At 44.2% G+C, this 24,745-nt stretch overlaps 1 protein-coding gene across 2 annotated transcripts in view; it reads left to right on the top strand.

Annotated features, from left to right (window-relative positions):
* HDGFL2 (HDGF like 2) overlaps nucleotides 1-24,745 on the top strand; it is a 103,281-nt gene that overhangs the window by 61,305 nt on the left and 17,231 nt on the right. The window contains exons 8-15 of one of the 2 annotated variants that reach the window (XM_085638847.1): nucleotides 5,002-5,089; nucleotides 6,110-6,530; nucleotides 7,851-7,924; nucleotides 9,006-9,076; nucleotides 10,336-10,406; nucleotides 11,336-11,437; nucleotides 13,876-14,077; nucleotides 24,608-24,740. In XM_085638847.1, the coding sequence (XP_085494973.1) occupies nucleotides 5,002-5,089; nucleotides 6,110-6,530; nucleotides 7,851-7,924; nucleotides 9,006-9,076; nucleotides 10,336-10,406; nucleotides 11,336-11,437; nucleotides 13,876-14,077; nucleotides 24,608-24,740 (1,162 nt within the window). Of the gene's footprint in view, nucleotides 1-5,001; nucleotides 5,090-6,106; nucleotides 6,531-7,850; nucleotides 7,925-9,005; nucleotides 9,077-10,335; nucleotides 10,407-11,335; nucleotides 11,438-13,875; nucleotides 14,078-24,607; nucleotides 24,741-24,745 lie in introns of both variants that reach the window. The other variant, XM_085638846.1, reaches the window with a different exon arrangement.

Here is a 24,745-nt window from a genome sequence, read left to right as displayed (position 1 = left end):
GGTGGCTATGTGGACTGCTACAATGCCGACCTCTTAGACGGCGCCATGTTGGAAAGGTAATCACATGACCCCGTTAGTCATGTGATCTTGGAGAGGTCCAAAACTGACCTAGCGATCTGAATGTTGTGATCGCAATGTTTAAATAAAGCGAATGATGTAAAAGAGAAAGTAGAACCGAGCAAGATATCGGTATAACGGGTACATAATGGAATGACCCGAATGACGTGTATTAACGGGGAGGAGCTGTTCGAAAATTCAAGCAGACGATAGTGGTGCGAGAAAAATGTCAGTATGTCGTCAGTAGACAACCACCAAGGGCTTGAATGATAAGATGATAATAACCTCAGTGGTGAGGGAAGGAACGTTAAAGACGTTTACAACACTTATTAGTGTAGATGCCTGAGGACATTAAGCCAGACTGTGCTGCCTTGATGAAGCCTACCCGCTGGAGTCCATCTATAACAGCCAGTGGCTTTATTCCTTTGGATCTTGTAGCCTTCTCGGCGACTACTGTCCCCTTATTGAAGAATTAAATCTTGCTTCTCTAAGTCACTGGGCTTGACCTGGCCTTGAGATCTGGTGGCTCATGCTAGTGGTGCTGTTGGATTTGATGCCCCAACCAGGGATTCAATCTACCCACAACCTTGCTTTTGCATCCATATCACTGGAACCCTTGAGATGCATCGAATTGAATCCCTGATAGCTGTCCATGTGGCGCATTTGGGCTCAGGGTTATCCGTTATGACCTGTGAAGGCGGAAACCATTCAAGATGGCCAGCATAATCATATTGGGCCCCAATTTAGATGCTTCGTTGTGTACAGATGCCTTGTGGATATATTCTGAATAGTTTATTCATCTTGCTCTTGTTTATGGAAGTTGAACAGCCCTTTTAACAAATTGCACTCTGGGCAGTAAGTCCTTGACTGCTCAGTCCAAACTAGCTGACTTCTCCTTCTTACAGTGGAAGGGCAATGCCTTCTTTTTTTTCTGTGGAAAAAGGTTTTCTTTCTGTATTTAAAAAAAACTAAATTTCCCCCAGCTTCATGCAAGATTTTGTCACTGGTCTTTAGCCCCTACTTTGACAATGCCACAGCTCCCCTCCTCAGGTGCAAAGTGCAGCTGTACAATATCCATAGTGTACTAGAAAAACATGCACTGTCTGCATTCCAGACTTCCTGATCATTCCACCCACAAACCTAGTCTATCCTCCCCTGCTTTCCAGCAGCCTCCTATCCAGGCAAACTAATACTTGCAAGCAAGCCATCTCCTACACATAGGCCACATCCGGCAGGCTAAAGCTGTACATACACATTTAGCCAGGGTTTGTGACATACTTGAATCTTAAGTCTCAGGCATTCTTCCGGCCTGTGGTTAAAAACAGTATATTATAAACTCTAGTCTTGGATCTAAATCCCTTATTCACTGCACAACAGAAATATCCACCCAGTATCTAAGTCTATTCCCAGTTTTCAGAGTCCTAGCTAAGCTCGGTCTACTCAACCTCAAAAACATTTGCACAAATCTAACTTGCCTTCATAGTCCGTGTTCTTGGGAAGGGGGACCGTCACCGACTGAAGCACTGCTTCCACAGTGACTTTTTTTTACAATTGCTAGTTCGGCAGCGGTCCCTTTTACGGGACCCACTTTATCAATCTCTGTTAGAAGCTACTCACCATTCACATCTTTGGCAGTGTTGTATCACATAAACCTGCTTCACTTTGCTGTAAGGTTACACCTTTTCTAAGACTAGTAGGACTGGGTGAGGGCAGTTGAAAAACTATTGTGAATCAGTTTGTTCCTAATCAACCAAAACCAAATTGTTAGTTCCCAGCCAGTCTCTCCTTTACTAGCTCCTAGTGATTCTCAAAGCTCTGCCTTATTTCCTTCTCTTGTCCAGACATATTGTGGTCCTCTGCTATCCATCCTTAAAGTTCAAGGCACATCATTGCTATTGCTCCCGATTGACACTCAAAATTCCTAATTATTTCTTGCAGCATAAAGGATCAACATTGGATACTTACCTGCTTTATTCCTAAAATAGCTCAAGGAGGCAGTTCGCTAGGATTTATGTTCAGCAATCCAGTGTCCTTCACCTGTTCTTATTAATGGAATAGCTGATTTCCTATTTCAGATGTTCTACAATGTAATGTTTAAATCGTTCTATCTCCATTAAACAAGGGCAACCCAGTTGCCCTTGAGAGCTTTGGGAAATATAAGCCATATAAAAAAAAGGCTAACAAGGTTATCATTCAAATCCCAACTCAAGAACTCTAAATAGCTTTGATCAACAATACATACATAGAGATATCTTAGTACTGAGCATCAGAGTGATAAAATAATTCAACACTTGGGTGCATACAATAAAACAAACGTTTTTTTTACTTAAAAGGTCAAAACAAGACACAAACCGAAATGAGAGGTTGCACAAATTCCAGCATCCAACAGACTAATCTATCAAGTCTATAGATAAAGCCAAAAGTACTCCGGTCCTCTCTCTTACAAGAAGGTAGTTTAACCGGGTCTGAATCCGTTCATAATACATTATTTGTGTTTTGACAAAAGCCAAACTGGTTTCAAAGATGCAAGTAGTAAACAGACTTCAACGTTTCAGTCTCTTGTATAATTAATATGCAAAACCATCCTCCGGACAATGCTTAGAAGTAAAATACCCCATAGATTTCACAATTTTGTATCATTTGTGTTTGAAACATGCAGAAAAATACACATAGTTACAATTGGACTTTTTTCTTTCTTTGAGCTCATCACAAGCCTTGGAATCTCAGCATGTAACGGTTAGGCTTTGTAGAGGGTTCTGATCAATTGGAACACAAAACACTGTCCCGTGGCTATGTTCCCTGAGTACCAGTATAAAATTGAAAATCAGACGGGAGCAACATTCTGAAATGTCTATAAAACATGTTTACCGATGGTCTGTCAACATTGAATAGAACAACCCACCTAAGTCTTAACACTCTTGGAACCGTGAATGTAATCCTTATGCCAACCTCAAGTGTTACCATACAACCCTAGCCTCTGCTTAGTCCTTGTCCTAACACAAACCTAGCACAAGCCCTACTCTTCTTCTTTGAGCATATCACTAACCTCTGAACATGCTATCGAAATATGCTAAAAGTATTTCAACTGTACATTTTCCGTGTCTGTGTTTTCGATGTTTTTGTTATATTTACGGTGGCTCCACAGTGTTACCATACTTTACGGTTGATGATCAAGCTATCACCCCTCGTCCTCCAGAGACCATTTGTGAATAGTCGAGATAGGCCTTTGTAGTTCCCGAACTGGATTATTTCAATTACATCTTCCCAGGTCTCAAACACCGACCTGCTAGCTGTGCAGCGAACCCAAATAGTTGACCTCCCGCTTTGGAATCACCCCATATGGTCTAGTGTTCTTTAGCAACACTGACTCCCTATTGCATTTCCAAAGCTCCTTTGTCACCAGCAAAGATGTAGACTCGTGAAGAGCAACACATCTCGCACATAAGTTAATTTTTAGTCTGTTGTAAACCACTCCTTAATTTGTAATGACATCAGAATACCTTCTACCATAATAGCCTGCAAGATTATTCACAGCAGCAACCTTGTCTGAGTATAAAAGGCTTATACAAGAACCTTGGTAATAGCTCCTCCTCCTCCCACTCCTCCTCCCACTCCTCCTCTCACTCCTCCTCCTCTCACTCCTCCTCCTCCTCTCACTCCTCCTCTCACTCCTCCTCCTCCTCTCACTCCTCCTCCTCCTCTCACTCCTCCTCCTCCTCTCACTCCTCCTCCTCCTCTCACTCCTCCTCCTCTCACTCCTCCTCCTCTCACTCCTCCTCCTCTCACTCCTCCTCCTCTCACTCCTCCTCCTCTCACTCCTCCTCCTCTCACTCCTCCTCCTCTCACTCCTCCTCCTCCTCTCACTCCTCCTCCTCTCACTCCTCTCACTCCTCCTCCTCTCACTCCTCCTCCTCCTCCTCCTCCTCCTCCTCTCGCTCCTCCTCCTCTCACTCCTCCTCCTCTCACTCCTCCTCCTCCTCTCGCTCCTCCTCCTCCTCTCGCTCCTCCTCCTCCTCTCGCTCCTCCTCCTCTCGCTCCTCCTCCTCCTCTCGCTCCTCCTCCTCCTCTCGCTCCTCCTCCTCCTCTCGCTCCTCCTCCTCCTCTCGCTCCTCCTCCTCCTCTCGCTCCTCCTCCTCCTCCTCCTCTCGCTCCTCCTCCTCCTCCTCCTCTCGCTCCTCCTCCTCCTCCTCCTCTCGCTCCTCCTCCTCCTCCTCCTCTCGCTCCTCCTCCTCCTCCTCCTCTCGCTCCTCCTCCTCCTCCTCCTCTCGCTCCTCCTCCTCCTCCTCCTCTCGCTCCTCCTCCTCCTCTCGCTCCTCCTCTCACTCCTCCCACTCCTCCTCCCGCTCCTCCTCTCACTCCTCCTCTCGCTCCTCCTCCTCCTCCTCCTCTCGCTCCTCCTCCTCCTCCTCCTCCTCTCGCTCCTCCTCCTCCTCCTCCTCTCGCTCCTCCTCCTCCTCCTCCTCCTCTCGCTCCTCCTCTCGCTCCTCCTCTCGCTCCTCCTCTCGCTCCTCCTCCTCTCGCTCCTCCTCTCGCTCCTCCTCTTCTTCTCACTCCTCCTCTCGCTCCACTCGTTAATGAAAAACTCCTCTTCCCATATAATCTTTTGCCTTTAACTTATGGTGAAACGTCCACTGTTCACCTCCCCCCCCCCCCCCCCCCCCCCAAAGAACAACAAGAACAGTACAATAGCCCCAAATTTCCGACCAGCCTTCAAAGCTTCAGTGGGTCCATTGGAGCCTACTCCGCGGGAGCATGCTACAGGTTACAAAGCAAATTTAAAGAATGTGTTCCTCAAACAAATTGGTGAGTAACTGTTTTCTCTCATGATCCTCTTTTACGTACACCTGCGTTCTTTCTCCGTTGCTCATGGGGGGAAGGTTTGCAATGGTGAAGAGCAAGAACTAAAGACAGTGTATTTAATCTCAACCTGAACTTATTTTGTAGCTGCAAAGGCACAACCAAAGATACCTCCAAAACCTCGCAACCGAAAACCGCCACCTCCGAGGGCATCTTCCAGCTCCACCAGCGACAGGTGAGAGTAGGAGCATTGTTCTTTAAAAGTCTAGTAGGGGCATACAAGTTGGAGCTTTCGTGTCTCACTGCCAGAGGACTGCTGTTGTCATCAGCAGGGACAGGTAAGAGAAAGACCTCCAGCCTCGTAGCTGGTAAGCATATCCCTTCACTCAAGGGGCTTGATGAGACTCGATGGCCTCTTGTCTCAGTCACAGCCTTCTACTTGCATTTTCAGCAGTGACAGGTGTAGATCTGAGACCTTTAGCCTTGTATCCTCAGTGGGCAGCCACCATTATATGCAGGAACTATAAATAAGAGACCTCTTGTCTCTGAGCTTGAAAGCAGCCTCCTTTACTAGTATGTCGAGATACATTCATAAGACCTACTCTCACTCCATAGACCTCTTTGGTTGCAGACCTCTTGCCTCAAAATGTAAGATACTTCTTTTAGTTAAGCTGTTGTCTGGTTTGGCACCGATATGTACGGCCAAAAGGTATTCTTGTTTGCTATGGTTTATAATGTGTGATTGGCTATAAAATAAACCTTTGCCCTGTGTTACAGGAGGCGATGTAGGCTAATCTCCTGTCATTTGTGTCTTCACAAATAAGGTAGATGGTTTTTGAAACTGAGTAGATGATACATCTCATGCAATCAGTTACTCAACGCATTGTTTTGAGAACCATCTTGAGATTGAATACCATACAGATGAGCACAGGTTTCATGTAGTGTATCCGGTTTACTAGAGGAGGCAAAGGCTGAGAGACGCATGGCAGACACTCCTTGGTATTGAAGAATGGTGTAGTGTGGGGGAGCTGTGAGGGCAGTGTGGCTGCTGGTCTGGGTAATGCTTATAATTAAGAGTGTACTTGTGGGTGGGGAGGGTAATCTTGGTGATGGTTGCCTGTATGTTTTTGGTGCAACATTTTTCCTCTGGAGCCTGGGTCGTCCTGTACGGTCTCCGGTAAGTAAACTCGCTCATTAGTACGCAACAACTTTGCCCTGTATGGAAGCTATTTTTGTCTCTCTCTGTCTGTAGCAGTGACAGTGACGTGGACCGCATTAGCGACTGGAAGAAGCGTGACGAGGAACGGCGGAAAGAACTGGAGGAGCGCAGACGGAAGGAGCAGGAGGAGGAACTACGAAGGTTGCGAGAGCAAGAAAAAGAAGAGGAAGAAGCCAAGAAGCGGGAAAAGGCAGAGAAAGGAGGTGACAGTGACAGCAGCCAGAGTGGAGGTGTAAAGGAAGAGGGCTCTCCCAAGAAAGCAAAAAAACCCAAAGCCCGGCCAGCATTATCCTCAGACTCTGAACTGGAGAAAGAGCCAAAACCAGAAAAGGTCAAGAAAAACAGACCTTCAGCAACAGATGGACATGCACGGACAGCGACTGATGGGTCTACCAAAAGGGGGAAAAAGGCACAGATCCGGCGGTCGTCCTCCTCTGGATCAGACTCTGAACGAGAGGTGAGAGCAGACGATTACTCATTAGATGCAGTGTAGGACAGTGATTGGCAGAGGCAGTTGTGTAAAATTTGTCGTTCTTCATGTAATCCGAATCGTCTGTCAGAGTTGCAGAGACCTAGTGGTCCCATTTTGAGTTTTAGTTGCTACTTGCTCTCCTCTTTCAGAACAAAACAAATATTACTTTCTGAAAACAATGCATTTATAAGGTGAAGAATTTAAGGACTGATGAGTCAGTGCACTACTGAGAGAACGCTAGTGCTTCATAGGAGGTGGAATGTTACTGTGTGTGTGTAAAAATAGGTGTTGTAGACCTAAAATTGACATGATAGCACAAAAACCCTCTGCAATAGCGTATTGTGACATTTTGTCCTCTAGTGTTTGGTCTTAATGAATTCCAGTTTAAAATTCTGTGCGTTGTACTAACATACTCCGTGCTTTACCTATTCCTATCACTTGGCGCTGTAGTGACTCCATCTCCTAGGTCAGATTTTACTTTGATCTCTTTGGGCTTCTGTCATTGCAGTCCCTTTTGGAGATTGACGTGCTGTACACTCCTATATGTTATTTGATACCAAATAAGTTATTGCCATTCCCTGAGCTGCTGCTACTCAACCGTCCCATACTGTCCTACTCCTTTCCTTAATGTATATAGTGCTTGTACTGCTGTTGTACAGTGCTTTAAAATTCGAAAACGTGTTAACCTTTTGACATGTATGAATATAAAAAAAATGAGGTGATCGTTTTCTTTGCTGTGGTTAACATACACTGGATTATATTGCTCCGAAAGTGGTAAGTTTTCCCAGAATGACTGGCTCACCAAACCCATCTGGGGTCCCCTAGAAGAGCATTTCAGTTACTTTTATTTCTATCATTGGCAACATACATAGACGTGGATGCTAAAAGACTGGTTTGATTTGTATATGTTCATGTTTTGTGGAGGATGCTCCTAAAAGAAGGGTATGGAGTATTGGTCACAATCACAAAGTGTGTGGGGTAGGGAAGGGAGCCTGCTTTTTATGTAACCTAAGCTCTGAAATAAGAGTAAATTACGTCCTAGGTTTCCGCTAAACTTTTAAACTAGATTGTTTCTAACCACCTTCTCCATTTTCAGCTAGTTGGCTATCCCACCCCCCTTTGGCCCTGGATCCTCCTTAAGCCTCACTCTCTATTATTCATTATTCATTCTTGTGTGCTTTTTTTTTTTGTGTTCCTAATTTGGGTTCCCTAAGTTATAGGAACACAATTTAGTTTTGACAGAAAAATACTGTGCATGTTCTGCTCCTCTCTGTTGAATTTTCTTTGTTTTAATTTATGTTAAAGGTACGGAAACCAGTAAAAAAACGTCCGCCTGAGTCTCCAAGAAAACGTGCTCAGAAAGAAAAGCCCAGAGGCAGGTATGTCTTGTTCATTCAGTTAAAAACTGGGGGCACTTTTCCCTCTTTGCATCTCGTTGAGCAGAGAAGAAGCAGAAATTTGGGGCAATTCCTCTCCATCCCTTTATGTCCTGCCTGATTTTTGTTTGCCGCCACTGGGCAGCAGAGAATACTGAGATCTAATTTAGCTTTGTTTTGAGTGGATTGACTTTGAAGAGCTCTCCAGAAGCTGATCTGATTCTTAGCTAGGTGCTCATTGGTAGCAAGATACCTGAAAAACTGCCATTGATACTCTGAAGACTACATTCTTGGCTAAGCATGTGTTCTCTCATACCAACGAATCAAGTAATGGTAATTCCAAAGGGCTTTAATATGGCCATCATGAGAAAGCCCCTCCCACAGATAAATGTTGAAGCCCCTCCTACTTTCCTGTAAAAGTATTCATGTGGTTCAGTGTATTGACTGTGCTTAGGTGCATTGACTGTGCTTCGGTGCCCTTGGCAGGGTCTTTGCTGCACAAATAAAATAAAAACAAACTGGATTTTTAAAGTTGGTTCTTATACTGTTCAAATCTGCTGCATCTAAACTACTCTTTGCTGGACCTATTATCACTCAACCTGCATGATTGTCTGTTGCCCAGAATGCTGCGTGTGGTTCAGTCCTTTCATCCACTGCCCATCCGTCTAGTTTCAGTAATAACCTTTCAACGTTCCTTGTCTGACCTGCATCCGCCATATTTGCTGTGTACATCTGCTCCTGCCAAATTGCTGATCTATAATTATATTCTTATGTATATCATTCTAACGCCTCATCGTTACCCTATTGTTCCTTTAAGTGGACTGGTTCCTGCATGTGTCATTTAACATCGCATGAATAGTACTGCACAATTTTACAATGCTATAAAAATGGTGCATGTATCAGAAACGTGTCACTCCATAATATTCTGAGAGTTTTTATTTTGCAGCTTACAGTCATAGGCAGGTCCAATCACTACTGTTTCCTTCAGAACCTCTCACTCGATAGCTCATTGGACATACTACTGACAAGAATTTTCCAAAGCTCACTTCAGTGCTCTTTTCTTTTTCATTCATCTTGGTTTCAGATCTTCCAAAGTGGATAAACCCAAGAAAAAGCCTGAACCCATTTCAGAGAGGAGAGTGGAAAAGAAAAAAGGTAAGGGAAGATGTAATCTCTTTCTAAGTGGAGTGAGCATATAAAAGGACTATTCTAGAAGAGTGAAATTGTTAACCTGGCTGTTCTAGAAAAGTGAAAGTGTTAACCTGTAGGAGAGGGACTGTTATATTTTGAAAGGTGCCTACTGATGCCCTGTTGCCCACTCCATATGCTGCAGCTCTTAATAGTAGCGTGGCATCTGTTGTCGGAGGCATCACAGGATGAATTAACTTCCTCAGCGGAAAATTAAAACTTGGGACTCAGAATACTGGATTCTGGAAGAGAGCATTTGAAGTGCCCTACAGAGAACCCTGCTGCATATCCTGGGAGAGTTTCAAGTGGCATGACTCTTGTACCATCTCCAGTTAATGAAGTGTTTACCCTGGTGTTGTGGCACTTTGTTGCCTCTGTGTGCAAACACGGGTTGCAGGTGCAGTTTGAAGTAGGTTTAATTCCGATTTGGTGTTCCAAGGTGTTGGTCTGCATTGGTTTTGTTGTTGGTTTACAGCTTTACGAGACTTGATTAGGTTACAACATTGCCCTTTTTGCAGAATTCCTCTTCTTTTAGATTCCACCAATTGCTGAACATGGTTGCTGAAAAATAACACGCTGTTGGCATCTTCTGCTTTAGAATCTTGTTAACCTCTCCGGGAAGCGTTAACCATTAATATTTCCCCCTCATGTTTTACACAGTGCACAGTCTCGTTCACAGACACCCCAATCCTGTTCAAGAATTCCAAAAAGTACTCTTTATGGTAATCTTGGTTACGAAGATGAACAGCTGAAGGTCTATTTCTCCTATCATGGGAGTGCATTTCTGAAAAGACCTTTTCTCCAGTGCATCCCGATCCTCGTGTTTTTTCTTGTCTCTTCTTTGGTGTGATCTCCCTTTGTCAATTTTCATGACTTTTTTTTGCATTGATTTAAGGTTACTCGGCAAAAGGGAATACAGCAAAACATTCATGTAAAGATTATGTTGGATGTATCCCATCCTTCCTTCTGCTTCATGAGAATACCCAATGATTTTCAAACAGTCTGTATTGTACCTGTAGGAACCAGGTTGAAAACTTTTTAATGGTTGAGCCCTGATTTGTGGCGAGTTGTAACTCGGTTTCGTTCACACAGGATTATTTTTTATGTAAGGGTATCTTTTTGTGGGCATTTCTCTCCTTATGCTCTCTGTGAAACTCCGCATGCGCGGTAGAAATAGCCCCTTTATTGAGCTGGAGATGTGATCATCCTCACCTCTTTCGTTTCAGAGCCATCGATCGAAGAGAAACTACAGAAGCTCCATGGTGAAATCAAGTTTGCATTAAAAGTGGACAATCCAGTAAGTCGAAAGGTTTGGGAGTTCTGTGGGTGCAGTGGATCTTGGGTTACAGGTGGTACGGGTGCAGTGGGTCTTGGATTGCTGGGATTGTGCAGATAATCGTGGGTTACAGGGATAGTACAGTTGGGACTTTTGGAATCGGACAGTGCTGTGGTATGGGTTACAGTAGCCTATTGGTTATCCTAAATAACAGCCAAAGTCGGAGGCAAGAGTGTTTACGGAAAGTAATGCAATAGTTACTGTGACAAGGTGACTAACAAAAAGATTAGCCCAAGAGTATCTGAATCAGAGGAATGCAAGAAATAACCCTTTGAACATATGGATACACCTAGTGGAGTGACTACAGAAAATGTTTCAATGAAAACTGGTAGCAATGGTGATGTAGCAGTTGTTGTGTTAAGTACTGGCAGCCTTGCATCATAAACATATATGATAGCCACTTGGTACAAGGTCTTTACAGGAAATCTGTTGTAGGGTTTTAGTGGCTAGACTGTACAGGCGATAGTTAAATTTATGCCAAGAATTGGTCATAAATTGAGAACCATTTTTAAATCGATCTAAATAAATTAACTATTTATACTGTCCCCATCTCTGCAAGGACTTCATGAAATAAAGAAGTCTTGGGGAAAATATGGGACATATCCTATTTCATTATCTGGTTCTTCACCTTCCCTCTCCATTTGATAAATGGCAAGCCTCATATTGTGTGAGCAGATGGACTGACTGCGTGTTGGCCACAAACACAGCAGCTGGGGAAGCACTAGCTGTAAATGCTTTCCGCTGTTTTTTGAAGCTGATTTTCTCTGTACAAAGTCGGTTGCCCCACCATTTGCACAAGGGGTTCATGGTAGATATGATCACTTGCCTCACTTTGTGGAGGCCCACACAACACTCGATCAATGCAATGAGTTGTTTCTTACTTCTGGCAGGACATCAAGAAGTGCCTAGATGCATTGGAAGAGCTGGGGACCCTACAAGTCACTTCCCACATTCTCCAGAAGAACACCGATTTGGTGGCCACGCTAAAAAAGGTAGGTTTGTTTTGATGTTCTTGGCCTTTTTTCCCCTATAGAGGTGTGGAGTGGGTGGAGGGAGGGAGGGAGGGAGCAGTTGCTAGAACAAACATTGCCCCCAACTGGTGATGTGAAACAAATGTACGCAGTAGGAGTAGGGGATTAGCCTACCAAACTTGTAATGAGGCACATAAAATAGCAGAATGGAAGTAACTTGAATTGTTTTGAAATTTCCTCATGAATGGATCTTCACTCGCGCATTTAGCCATTTCATTTTGTCAGCCAGTTGTGTAAATGAATATGTTAATTGTTAGTTGACCCAAGGTGTTGTGACCCCTGGCGTGTTAAGAACAAGATGGTCTTGTCATCTGCACCATTGTGGCTGGCTGAGCTGAGGATAAGACTATATTTTCCTCATCTTTTAAGTGGTTAAACTGATTAAAGGTCATAGTGCCTGAATTAAGCTAGCCTCCTTTTATATTTAAAATATACTTGATCTTTGAGAGGACTCTGATGCCAGTAGAATACGTAAGGCCCCGTAAGACAAATTGCTTCAAGCTGTGCAGTCATTAATTCCCTGGAGCCACTCTCATTATGTTATATACTTAATATTTCTATACTGATCAGGAGGTGCGCAAGCTGAACTCTTGAAGGCAGCACTGCAGCAGTAGATGCTGACTTCAAGCTTTTCTGTCTCAGGACATGATGTGCTGGCTTGTTGCTAATTAAGGGCATATAACTGTTTTTGAGCTGATGGGGCAACGCAAGTAATGTTCACATATGAATATGAGATTAAGGTTATTGTAAATCATTGTTCTTGCGTCCTCCAGCTGGAGGGCTGTTCTAGTCATAAATTGAAGTTTGGAGGCCATGTGGATGCCAGCCTGTCTGCCTGAGTGATGAGGGGTGGAGCTACCCATTCTCAGGTTTGCTTAGCTCTTAGTGCTACGCCACTTGTCCTTTAGGAAAACTTCATGTTGGTTAGATTGACTCTATGTAGACATAGGAATATGATATGTTTAGTTTTTTAGGCATCTCATTTTCTTTACACGGAAGTACCCACGTTCTGGCCATTAATTTGTGTCTTGGGTTTGTTTTGGGTACCTCCAGGACAAGACCTGCCCGTAAGTGTCTTGAGTGGAAAGGTTTACCAATGCCACCAGTCAAAAGGAGAAGTTTATGAAGGCTTTCAAGAGCTGCTGTCTCCCTCATCTGGTAGCTTTTCTAATAGTTGCTTTTGAGTCAGCTGGATACAAAGGAGATTGTGGGGATGGAGTGCTCAAGCTAGTGTGCGCTGCAGGAATGGTACAGACCACGGTTAATCCAAGACTGTAGTTGTCTAGAATCAAACTACTATTATCTTCTTGCATGAGTTCATAGAATTCCTCATTTAAATAAACAAATGGGGAGATAACCTATCTTTGGGCGCAGTCGGCTTGACCTTTGTATTCATAATACAACCCCTCTTATGTGATGTTAATTGGGGTTCTGTCCATATGGACACCATATATCTCCGCTCGCACCCCAGGCCTTTGAATCACTTCAGCTTGCCAGGCCAGATATTGACATAGAACTTTACGGTCTCCATTTCCCAGTGCCCACTTTATCAGTCTCCACTTCTGGGGATATGGAAAGCACTCTGGATTCCAGAGATAGTTTTCTTTCAATTGAGGAAAGATTAATCCAGTGGATAGCCCGACCTGGCAGAAGGCACATCTCTTTGACTTCCACTCCTTTGGGGCCGATGGAGACAGAAGCCTTAGCATTTGTATAGATTCATGTTGTCTGTCCTTCATTTTCCATGGCTCTCCCACATGTATTATGCATGCCTCCTGTTGTTTGGGAGGAATTCTGTGTATGTCAGGATTAAAAAATCTTGTTTGTCGTATGCCCTTTTGGAAAGGTTCTTTTGCTTCATGGAGAAGATGTAAACCGCTAACCTGAAATGAAAGGATACAATAGTTTTCACAGGTTACTTTTACAATGTTTTCATCTGTCAGTTCACATCAGTCCGTATTTGAGATTGCGGATGAAGCAGCAAAATGAAAAGGATAGCAACCATGGCTGATCTGGTTGCTCCATGTTCGTACTGTTCGTTGTTACAGATGTTGACTGAGGAGCGCTTGCCATTTTCCCTATGGTCATATTTTCCCCATGCCCTTGATGAAAGCCTAAAAAGGAGCATTGCTGGCCTGTACATTATTTTATGGAAACCATCTGGATCTAGTATTGGGAAAATTATTAATTGAAAGTTTGGTAACTTAATATTCTACGAATTCTGTTACTTAGCCTTATTTCCTTGTGATTCTTTCATGAGATTTCCATTTATTGGTCTGAATTACAGCTGTAAGAGTAGGTGCAACAAATGGGAAGCAGACACCCGATTTAGAATGGTGAATAGAAATGGGAAATCCTATTTGTAACCTGTCTCTGTTAATGTATGTGTTCTGTGACAGATTCGCCGTTATAAAGCTAACAAGGATGTGATGGAGAAAGCAGCAGAGGTGTATACGCGGATGAAATCTCGTGTCTTAGGACCAAAGCTGGAAGCAATTCAGAAGAGCGGCAAAGCCGAATCGGATGAAGGCAAAGAAGAAACGCAGAACAACTTCAAGACCACAGAAGATGAGGAAGAGACTGAGAAACGGCTGGATACAGGTAAATTGAGTCATGGCTTTGCGAATACTGTGCCTATATTTTAAGTGGACTATGTATTAGGAATCCCTGCTCAAATAGTATTGATGCAGGCCACAGAAACGTATGTTTCTGAATAGTTTGGTGTCCTTTTGAAAGAAGAATCTTATAGCAACTTGGTGAAAAGGGTCTCAACCCCTGTGAGAAAGTGGCTCTGTATATACTGTTCCATAATAGGTACAGGGTGTACAGAGTCCACAGACCCCAAGGGTTTAACAGAGGTTAAAGTTAGATATAACCTTACTCTCCAAAGTGGTAGCCTGGTCGAGCAGTAAGGCAGTATCAGAGGACAGTGTACAGCATTTGTTGTACACACTCAGTCAGCAAATAGTTCCACACACTCAATTCAATTCAGCTTTATTCGGTACAAATTAATGACCATAAAAGCATACACAATCACAACGTCAATATATACAAAATGTGAACGACTTATAGCAGACATACTAATACATTTAGAACACTATGATTAGTTAAAACAATGATCTCATTTACACACTAAAATTACATTTCAACAACTAAAAACACATGTTTTTCCTAGAATTGATGCATTTGTTTAAAAAAGTGGCGGTATAAAAACAGACATCTGCAGATTGTAAGTTAAAAATCAATTTCATTGCGTGCTCAACCGTACGTGTTCCGTATTTAACAAACATGGGTTTAAGCAAGACAATACGAAAATTAGAGTACAGCTTACAAAATAGTAAAAAGTGCATTGTGCTCTGCTTGGAAATCCCGTCACATCTACAAGGCCCTAATGGATGTTTTTTCATTATCGGATGGGCCACCAGGTAGTGCACTATTCCAAATCTAAGTCTGGTTAGCACAAACTTGTGTGTCGGCCTGGTGACAAGGGTTAAGTAGACAGGAAATCCATCCATAGATAAATATCTGTTATAGAACATAACAGTGGACAGAGTACCAGCTATAACAGTTCTCTTCCTCTCGGCATAAGCTAGGAAGACCCTTTTTAACTCAACTTTGGGGATCATTAAAACAGCGTTCGGATCAGTTACAATGTTCAGGTTAAAAATATGTGAGAAACACACAATGTATTTAATCCAGGGTATTGCTATGGCTTTGTCTAATCGCAAACAGTCCTGGATAATAGACCTAGTAAAGGACTTCTCCTCATTCAACCAAATAGACCGCCAAATCATCAGAGGTCTAAGTGACAAGAGGTCAAGTAGATAATTCACAGATAGTTCCTGATGGCTCAGAGCATTAGAGGCCGATGTGGGTAAACATAAAAGTTTTTTAAGGAAAGAATTCTCTTCCAGTTGCAATTTATATGCGCAGCAATAACCCCAAATTCCTGCCCCATACAATGCAATTGATACACATCTCGCCTGATAAATTTTTATCATGTCTCTGGTCCTACGATCCCCAATTTTCTGAGCAAATCTAAAAATTCCGTGTGCATTTCTAGCCATTTTATTGCGTATGTTATTAAATTCATGTGTCCACTTTTTGTCACTAGAAAAAGTTATACCTAGATAGCAGAATTTGTCCACTTGCTGTACTTTTACGTTGTCAATAAAAAACCCTTTCATTGTATGTTTAGATTTCTTTGGGCCACAGATCATAGTGTACGTTTTGCTTTTGTTAATAACTAATTTTTTGTTGTCAATAAAGGAGGCAAAACTATCCATCAGTCGTTGCAACCCTATCGGAGTTCTTGACAACAACACAGCATCATCGGCGTATAATAACACCGGTACTGAAACACCATTGATCATGGGAGCATCTGCATGAACTTCCTTTAAAATAGCATCAATTCCATTAATAAATAAAATAAATAAAAGAGGAGCTAAAACACAACCCTGCCTTATACCTCGTTTTACGCTAAAGTTCGGGGTACATTCTCCCTTCCTACCAAAACGTACACATGTTTTTAATCTCTCATACATCCTGGCAAGAAAATAAATTATGCCCTCTGGCGCACCCAATTTCAACAGGGTTGACCACAAAATTGAGTGGTCAACCATGTCGAAAGCGCTGCTTAAATCAGCAAAGCACAAATATATAAGGCCAGGTTTGGCTTCACTATACTTCCCGATCAATAATTCTAAATTAATGCATTGATGGAGCGTACCCCTGCCTTTCCTAAAACCATATTGGCTATCTGCCAAAATACCATCCTGTTCTGCCCATTCTTACCAGCATAATCCTGCTCATAACTTTTACGGAAGAATCCAGTAATGAAACTGGTCGGTAGTTTTTAGCATCAGACCTGGATCCTTTTTTGTATATTGGTACAATAATAGACTCCTCCCAGGTCGGCGGAGGTTCTGTACAAACCGCTGCATTGAAAACAGCAGCCAACAAGGGGCCCCACACTTCCGGTGCTTCCTTGTACACATCACTTGGAACCCCATCCGGGCCTTGGGCCTTTCCTCCCTTACTTGCCCTAATCCCCCTTTCAACTTCTTCCACAGAGATTTCAAGTGGTAATATAGGCCATCTATGTGAGCCAGCATTGATATTTTTACCTGAATCAAAGATAGATGAAAAATGGGTAATCCAACCTTCACAGGAGACATTTGCTGTTAACTCAGGTGTATTTGTCTCCTTAAGGAATGGAGAGTTGACTGTTGCCCAAAATAACGTGCCATTAGAGAGTTCCGCCGCTTGGTTAAGAGAATCCCAGGCCTGATGCTGAAGAACCATCTTCCTAGTTTTAATGGCATTTTTATACTCTAACCTCAGTATTATTACTAATTTTTTATCCCTAGGCCTTATTGCTAGGGCCTGCTTAAGGTTAGTCAGAGCAGCAGAACAGGTTTGGTCAAACCAAACAAATCCAGGTTTTGTACCACCCCTGTTACCACCTGTGAACTTTGCTTTAATGGCATTGTTGATTCCTATAAAACTAGATAAGACCCGCTCATGATCCAATCTATTTTCTAAAATAAAAACAATGTCTACTAAATTCGTCATTATGATGGATGCAGTCAATTTGGATGCTTTTGCGCCTATCCACCTGAGCCTTACCCCATTAGCCCGGTGGGCTTCTATATTTTCAACTGTAGTCCCTGCCTCTCTATCATTCTCCTCCCACAGAGTCATGGTCACAATAATACAGTTGTGGTCACTAGTATCCATTATTTCCATTTCCAGTGGGGCAAAACAGTCGACAATACTAGAAGATACCAACACATGGTCAATCACAGAGTTAGAGCGCCAATTCCTGAATGTAGGGACAGGTAAACCATTACTGTCCCTACAACAATCCAAAATTTCCAAGTCAAGGCACCCCATTAATGTGTTCACATTTTCCCCATACATATCGTGACCAAAGTGTGGAACCTCCCATCCAGCATTATTAGTAACCCCACAGGCCTTTGTAGATAATAATTCGCATAGTGAGGTATTAAAATCCCCACACCAAATAATATCAAATACAACATTGGAATCCAAACTCAGGGTATCAATAGCATTGGCCAAATCGGTTATTATTCTGCCCCTGGTGCTATCAAAAATATTGTTATAATAATTGATCAGAAGGATATTACGGCTTTTGCCTTCACGGATCCAGAGCATTTGGACTAGATCACCCACCGGTACATATTTTATCACCAGCATTTGTCGGTGGACCGATACAAGGGTGAGTAAACCCCCCTTAGCTCTTCCCGGGCCCTCTCCATATGCTGGTAAATTATATGAAACAAATCCTTCGTAGTCAATATTACTTTTGCACCAGGTTTCCTGGAAACATAAAATATCGTACCTATTAATAAAAGTTTCCCAACCAGGATCTCTGCTCTTAGATTTCAGACCAGCTACATTCCAGCACACCAGTCTGCAACATGTACCTATTCTGGCGGTAGTCCCAATGGCAGAACTTCGGACATTTCCCTCAGCGTTGCCAACCCCACTTGTTTGGCCCATATTGCATATATTCACAATTCCCTCGTAAATATTCTCTGCCTCATTCTGATTAGGCGCATACCCTGAGTCCCTAGATATTATTTCAGGAGCACAATCATGCATATGTTCATCCCCGTCGGGTCCCTCCTCCCTTACTAAACATATCTCCGTCTCTTGTATGCGTCAATCATTAGAGTCCAGGGAACTAAGTGCATGAAATCTGTTCTGTGTGTGAATATCAAAATAAGGTTTAAAAGTGGGCGGGTAAGTAGAGATTCTAGTATTGTCCCTTCGGTTGGCATTAAGATGATTATAAAAGTAACCTAGTGCTCGGGCACATACATTGCCATCGGAAATTGGGAGAGATGCAGCTCTTAGGAGGACTGTAGTAACATGCTGTGGATGTTTAAAATTTATAATTACACAGTCCCCCTTTGAGCTTTTCCTTGCACTCCCTATCCAATTAACTCTCCTGGTAGTCAAAACATTATCCGAGAAATTCAATGGGAAACCACACTGTCTATTTAGCCAGGATAGACATTTATTTTTTAAGGAATGGTGTGTTTCTTGATGACCCCTATTATCAAGCGGCGGTACATTTGTTAGTACCACCACATAAGGAGCACACTCAGGTGGGAGATTAACAGCATGCTTTTTGTTAGTTTCTTCCCATCCATTTACATTTCCTATGGCAGGCATAGCCTGACTGCCTAAGTGCAGGCTCCCTTGGGGTATTATGGGGTTAACACTACCATTCCCTTTATTTCCTATGGCCTCCTTAGAAGGGTCTCCCTGTACATAGTGCTTACATTGATTGCTAGTTGTGTCAGTTGCAGCAGTTGTGACAGTGGTTACCTCTCCTGGATTGTCTAAGGCCTTGCTAAGTAATCCACCCAATCTTGCAACCTCTTTTGTTAATTCCTCAATTTTTGATACCAGCGGGTCTATAATGCCTCTAATCTTTAAGTCAATAATCTCCTCTAGGTTAGTTACTATATCATCAATCTACACCAACCTTGTTAGATTTATTTATTACATTTGCTTCAAGAACTTTAACTGGTGAGGCTGCTCATTTCCGCACACTACGCAATCCCCCCTTCCTGATAGGAAGTTTCCTACGTGTTCTAACTGCCCGAGCTGCGGGGGTCGGTAAACATTGTTCTACCATATCAGGACCATCTCCTATTTCTGCCTCATTGGGGGTGGTTTGTTCAGAATCGAGCTGTCCCATCTCTACAGCATCCGGAATAATAATGTTAGAATGATTGTTCGCATCCTCTGAACTAAAAGCTAATGAACCCCTTACAGGGCTCTCTGATTGCGGGGAACTAATTTTCCCTAGCGACTGTCGCCTTTCAGAATTTATCTTGCTGACCTTCTGGACCAAGTAATTATCCAAAGTGCGTGGCCCAGAAGGGGGCTTAGATTTCGACATATTATCAACAGGCACAGCCCCCTCTAAAGCTTACTGAATTGTTATAACGTTTACACCGTCTACTATTTATATTATATTAGAAAACACTTTAAAACAATAGCCAAGTCCTGGCAACCTACTAGTGTGTGCCACACCCGGTGCTTTCTGGACCATGTATGTCCATGAGCAGCGTCTCTGGCCCAGCCCAGTCTCCTCTGGCCTCTGAGGGCCACAGAGGGCCCGCCCTTTGCCCGGGCTTAGCCCGGCGCCCGCCCGCGCGCGTCCCGCGACGCAGGAGGAGCGGCGTTCTTTTGAGCGCCTCCGGGCGCTTTGGTGACGTCAGATGGCGCTAGGGCGCCTGGGAGATGTGGTCTCCCCTCGCCGGGGCCGCAGGAGAGCGTGGCGGCAACAGCAACGGCAGAGGGACACCCAGCGGGACAGCAGCGGCACTCAGGTGAGCGGATGAGGGCAGGGCAGGGCACCAGCAGTCACCCCCTCGCTATTCCTGCCTCCAAAGGTATCCGGGTTTCTGTGTCGATCTTTTCCCACACACTCAATAACTGAACTCTAGGCCAATGGTTTGTATATAAAAAATATATGCTTGTTTTATTTTAGAACCAACACTTGGAATTAAAATATACTTTCTCGACAGGAGATGTTATAAAAATACTTTTGTATATGTAATAGACTTTTTAGTAAACAGTTACAAGTAGTTGCAGTAGGCAACTCTATTCCTAAACACAATACATTGAGCTCAATGATAAATTCAAATTATATGCAACAGATTACTTTGTAGATTACTTTTGTAATTCTAGGCTTGGATCCTAGATCCAGTCCTGGGTCAGTTCTCAGAATCAGCTGTTGAAAGTCGACTTTGGTACTGTAATGATTTTTAACTAATATTTAGCTGTTTCAAAAGTTAGCACTTAGAAAATATTTCAGAGCAAACAATCAATGATTCCCTATGGGAGGAAATGTAGGTTACAGGTACAGTAGGTTATTGTTACTTTTATAATCCAGTACTGGGTGTCTAGACTCAGTACTGGGACATTTATCCAAAACAGGTAAGTAATTACGTTTTCAGATGTTATACGATTTTTGATGAATATTTAGAAATTGCAGAAATCAACACTTAGAAGAAATTTCACAGAAAAACAGACAATGGTTTCCTATGGAAGAAAAATGAGTTAAAGGTAAGTATAGTTGTGGGTACTTTTCAGAGTCAGGGCTGGGCACCAAGATCCAGCACTAGGAGTTCAACTAAGAGCAGGTGAGTAAATTCGTTTTTGGTACTCGGCTGATTTTTGGTGAATATTTTGAGTTTTGAAAAGTCCACACTTAGAAGAATTTCCAAGAAAAAGCCAGTCAATGTTACCCTATGAGGAAAATGAAGTTAGCGGTGTAAGGGTAAGTACTCGACTGGCTGAGTTGAAGTTCTGGGCATACACTCGGGGGTCCCCCAGTGTCAGGTAGGTACAGTCAGTTCACCCTCAGCGGTTTCATGACGGCCGGGTGCAGAGAGAGTTAGGCCCAATGTTATCCTATGAGGGATAGGGGGGGCCTGGGTTGGTGGCTGCTGTCGGGCAAGCCACGCGGCTGTGGGAGCTGGGATCCTGGTCACTTACTCAGGGCAAGTAGGTTAGAGTAGAGTTTTCACTGCCAGGGCCACTCGGGCGGCTGGGTGCAGGGTGCTTTTGAGCCGTCGGGCGCTCAATTGGTTTCTATGGGAAATCTCCGGTTTGGAAAAAGACTGCAGGCTCGGGGACGAGGACTCTTCAGGTGCCACCACCACTTCGAGGGGTAATTGGGTAGTTGGAGGATAGGTAGGTACCCCGGGATTGGGCACAGAGGTTCGTGGGGCGCCGGGTGCAGGGGTGCCTTTTGACGTCGGAAATCTTACCCTCTTGTTGATCGCGGTTGGGGTGGCACTCTGTTCCGAGGCTGCAAGCTTGTTCAGGATAGTCGAGGGGGGTCCTTGGGTGCTGGACTCGGGGTCACAGTCGCCGTGGGGTCGTCCTCGTGTGTTTAGTTCACTCCGGCACCGGCCAGGCTTGGCGGGTGCAGAGTGGGCTGGGATCACGGTTCCGGGCTGCTGCCAGGGGTGAAAGGTAGATTCTGAGTAGAGCCTCTACTCATGGGAGTCCCAGGGGATCAGAGTTCAAAGGTAGCCAGGTCCTCTGGGGTTTCTGAGGTTGCTGGCCACAAGAGATGCCGGGTTTGGAGCAGGAGCAAGTCCGAGGTCGACAGGCCGGTAGGGCTGGGGCAAAAGCAGTTGGTGTCTCCCTCTCCTTTGCAGCTGCAGGGCAGGTCTTCTTTTCTTCTCGCTCTTCTTGTAGTTTCGGAATCTGGGGAAGGAAGGTTCAGGGTGCCCCTAAATACTAGATTTAGGGGCGTTACAGGTAGGTGAAGGCCAGGGACCAATGGGTCCTTGTCCTGGGGTGGGTACACCCCCTATCCTGCTCCTCTCCTGTGGGAGGGGGGCAGTAGCCTAATCCTGATAGGGTAGGGCCTCCCATCTTCAAGATGGCGAGAGCCCGGAGATGTGCTTCACCTCGCCTCCCCCACCTGAGGGGTGGGGTGGGCAGGCTGGCACATCCCTTGTCCTTATTTGGGGTTTCCGGCCAAGCTTCCCGCCAGAGTGGGGGGTTGCAGTGGCCTGGGGAAACTGCTAGAGGCGGCAGGCCTTTGAAGCTTCCCTTTGCTCATCCTGGGGGAGGAGAACTATCACCTCACCCAGGATGTGCATTGTTGCAGGCCCGGGAGAGCAGGGGCTCTCCCACCCAGGGGTCCAGCAACGTGTCTGCTGTGTGGCAGCCTGGGCAGCCTCAGAGCAGACGTGGATTGTAGGTTAGTTGTAAGAGGGCATCTCTGAGATGCCCTCTGGGGTGCTTGGTACATTAAATCTCACACTGGCATCGGTGGGGGTTTAATGTGCTGAGAAGTTTGATACCAAACTTCCCAGTCTTTAGTGTTGCCATTATGGTGCTGTGGAGCTCGTGTTTGACGAGCTCTCAGCACCATGTACTCTTAAATGGCAGCACTGCACTTACAGTGCCCGGGAATGGACCTGGGTACTGTAGGGGCACAGGGCTCCTGCTCCTGTGCCCACACCATGGGCATAAGGCACCCAGCCAGAGGGGTAACTGACATATGCCTTGGCAGTGTGGGTGTTGGGCATGGCACACAGAGATGTGTGCCATGTCGACTCTTCATTTTGTCCTGCACCCAGACACTCAGCCTGCAAAGGCAGTGTGTGTGTGTGTGTGTAAGGGTACAGGGCCCCTAAGGGTGGCACAATGAGTGCTGCAGCCCTTAGGGGTCTTCCCTGGTCACAAGGCCCTGGATACCTAGGGTACCATTTACTAGGGGCTGACATGTGGCCAGGGTTTGCCAATTTGGAGTTTGTGTGTGTTAAGGAAGGAACATAGGCCCTGGGCACCTGATTGGCAGGAGTCCAGGGTACACTCAGTCAAAGTACATTCAGCAATTTAGCAAAAAGTGGGGGCATACCATGCAAGAAAGAGGGCACTTTCTCACAACCCCCAGTGGGAGGAACCCTACCCTGAGCTCTAGTTTTCAGTGAACACAGAGGAGGGACTGCTCATTATCCTGCCCCACCTCTGAGTAGGCACAACAGCTCTGCAGAACGGTAAACAGGAACTACTGAAAAGGGGGGTAGGGTTGCACCTGGGAACATTTACCCTATTGATTTAGCAAGTGCCTGAGTAATCCACACCTACTAGCTGATGTTTGATATAAAAGTGGCATCCCAGGAACCCTTCTCAGAACCCTTTCTAGACTTGTGAAAGATCAGAAGAGGACTAGACCCGCTGTTTGTGAGTTTAAAGAAGCCCTGAAGCACTGGACCTGCTCCATCTTGTACCTAGGACAAAGCAATAAGCTCCAGAGGGTCAGTTGGTTGACCTCCTGTGCGCCTACAGGGACACATAATGCCGAAGGAAGCCTTTTTCCTTGAAGTACCCAGCAGACCAATAACTACTGAACCTGGACTGGACTTTGCTGTTGGCCTCTGCCTGATTACCCCGAAGTGCCCTACCTTGAGGTCCTGGGGGCCATAGATAGTTTCACGGCTCAAGGTTCCCAGCACCTCTGAAAAAATGAGTAAGTCTTATTCTATGTTTGGACTTGAAACATTTTCAGCGAGAAATCTCCATAGCTCAAAAGCTGCTGCAGGACCAACCTGCTTCAAGTATTCTACCTTCAGCTACTCGGCGAGGGCTACAATTTCAGCGGTTGCCCGATCAATGGATATTGCTTCCCAAAAAGCGACAAAGTCCCTTTCTGCGTTGGGACTTAAGAAATGAAATGCCTTTCTTAAAAAATTTGACCAAACCCCTTTATGCGATGGAACTTGGAATCCTTTTTGAACTTTTTGACTTTCAGACTTTTACCAAGACTAATCCACTTGTAGATAGATGAGCAGGGCTCCATCAGTCAGCCTCAAATAGCACGTAGGCTCCAGTCTAGAACTGCCATAGGCAGTCATTGGCATTGTGTGCTTTTTCACTTGCATCTGAAAAAACATCTCTTGTTCCCCTTATTAGATTTTTGATGTTTTGTTTTAGTTTACTAATGCAAAATGTTCCTTTATTGTAAAATTTGTTCCAGAATTTCATTGTGTTTTGTGTGACTATTTCTACTGTGCATACACTACTTAAATACTTAACACATTGCCTTTGTGCTAAGCCAGACTGCTTTGTGTTACATTACAAGGAATTCAGCACAGGTTTATTCCATTTAATTTGTGATATATGTAGCAGGTGGTGCGTTTATCCTTGTCCATCTCAAATAATCCACTTTTCTACAGCTCCTTTTTAGCTCCCCTTCCTCAGGTGCGACCTGAGAAACGTACCTTTTCGTTTAAAAACGTGATGACGCCATCAATGTCCTTTTCTGTGTTTACCCTCGTTAACACACAAATGCAGACAAGAAAATAGATTGCTTTTCTCCTGTATTTCTGTGTAAACATCTGTGTAAATGTGAAACAAGGACACTTAATTTTAATGAAAGGATTTTGTTTGTACTCTTTTTTTTAAATGTTCTTAATTCACCCCAGACATTATTATTGGTACACCTGAACTTTATTGGAGTCATTGCTTGTTGTGTTGAGAATCCCACCTGACGTGGAGGCATTGACTGTGTAGTCCTTTATTTGCACATATATTATAATAACTGTCACAATTCTCTTTCAGGAGATCTCTCTGCCCCAGTAAACGGCGATTCTACATCACAGAAGGGTGAAAGCATAGACGATAAAGAGCATGAGAGTAAACAGAATGAAATCAACGAACAGAGATTGACTCCCCCTGGAGATCAACCAGCAGAGTGAG

This window comes from Triturus cristatus, chromosome 12 (genome assembly GCF_964204655.1).
Source record: "Triturus cristatus chromosome 12, aTriCri1.1, whole genome shotgun sequence".
Lineage (NCBI taxonomy): Eukaryota > Metazoa > Chordata > Amphibia > Caudata > Salamandridae > Triturus > Triturus cristatus.
The sequence above is the reverse complement of the archived record's forward strand: the minus strand, read 5'-3'. Positions and strand labels throughout refer to the sequence as shown.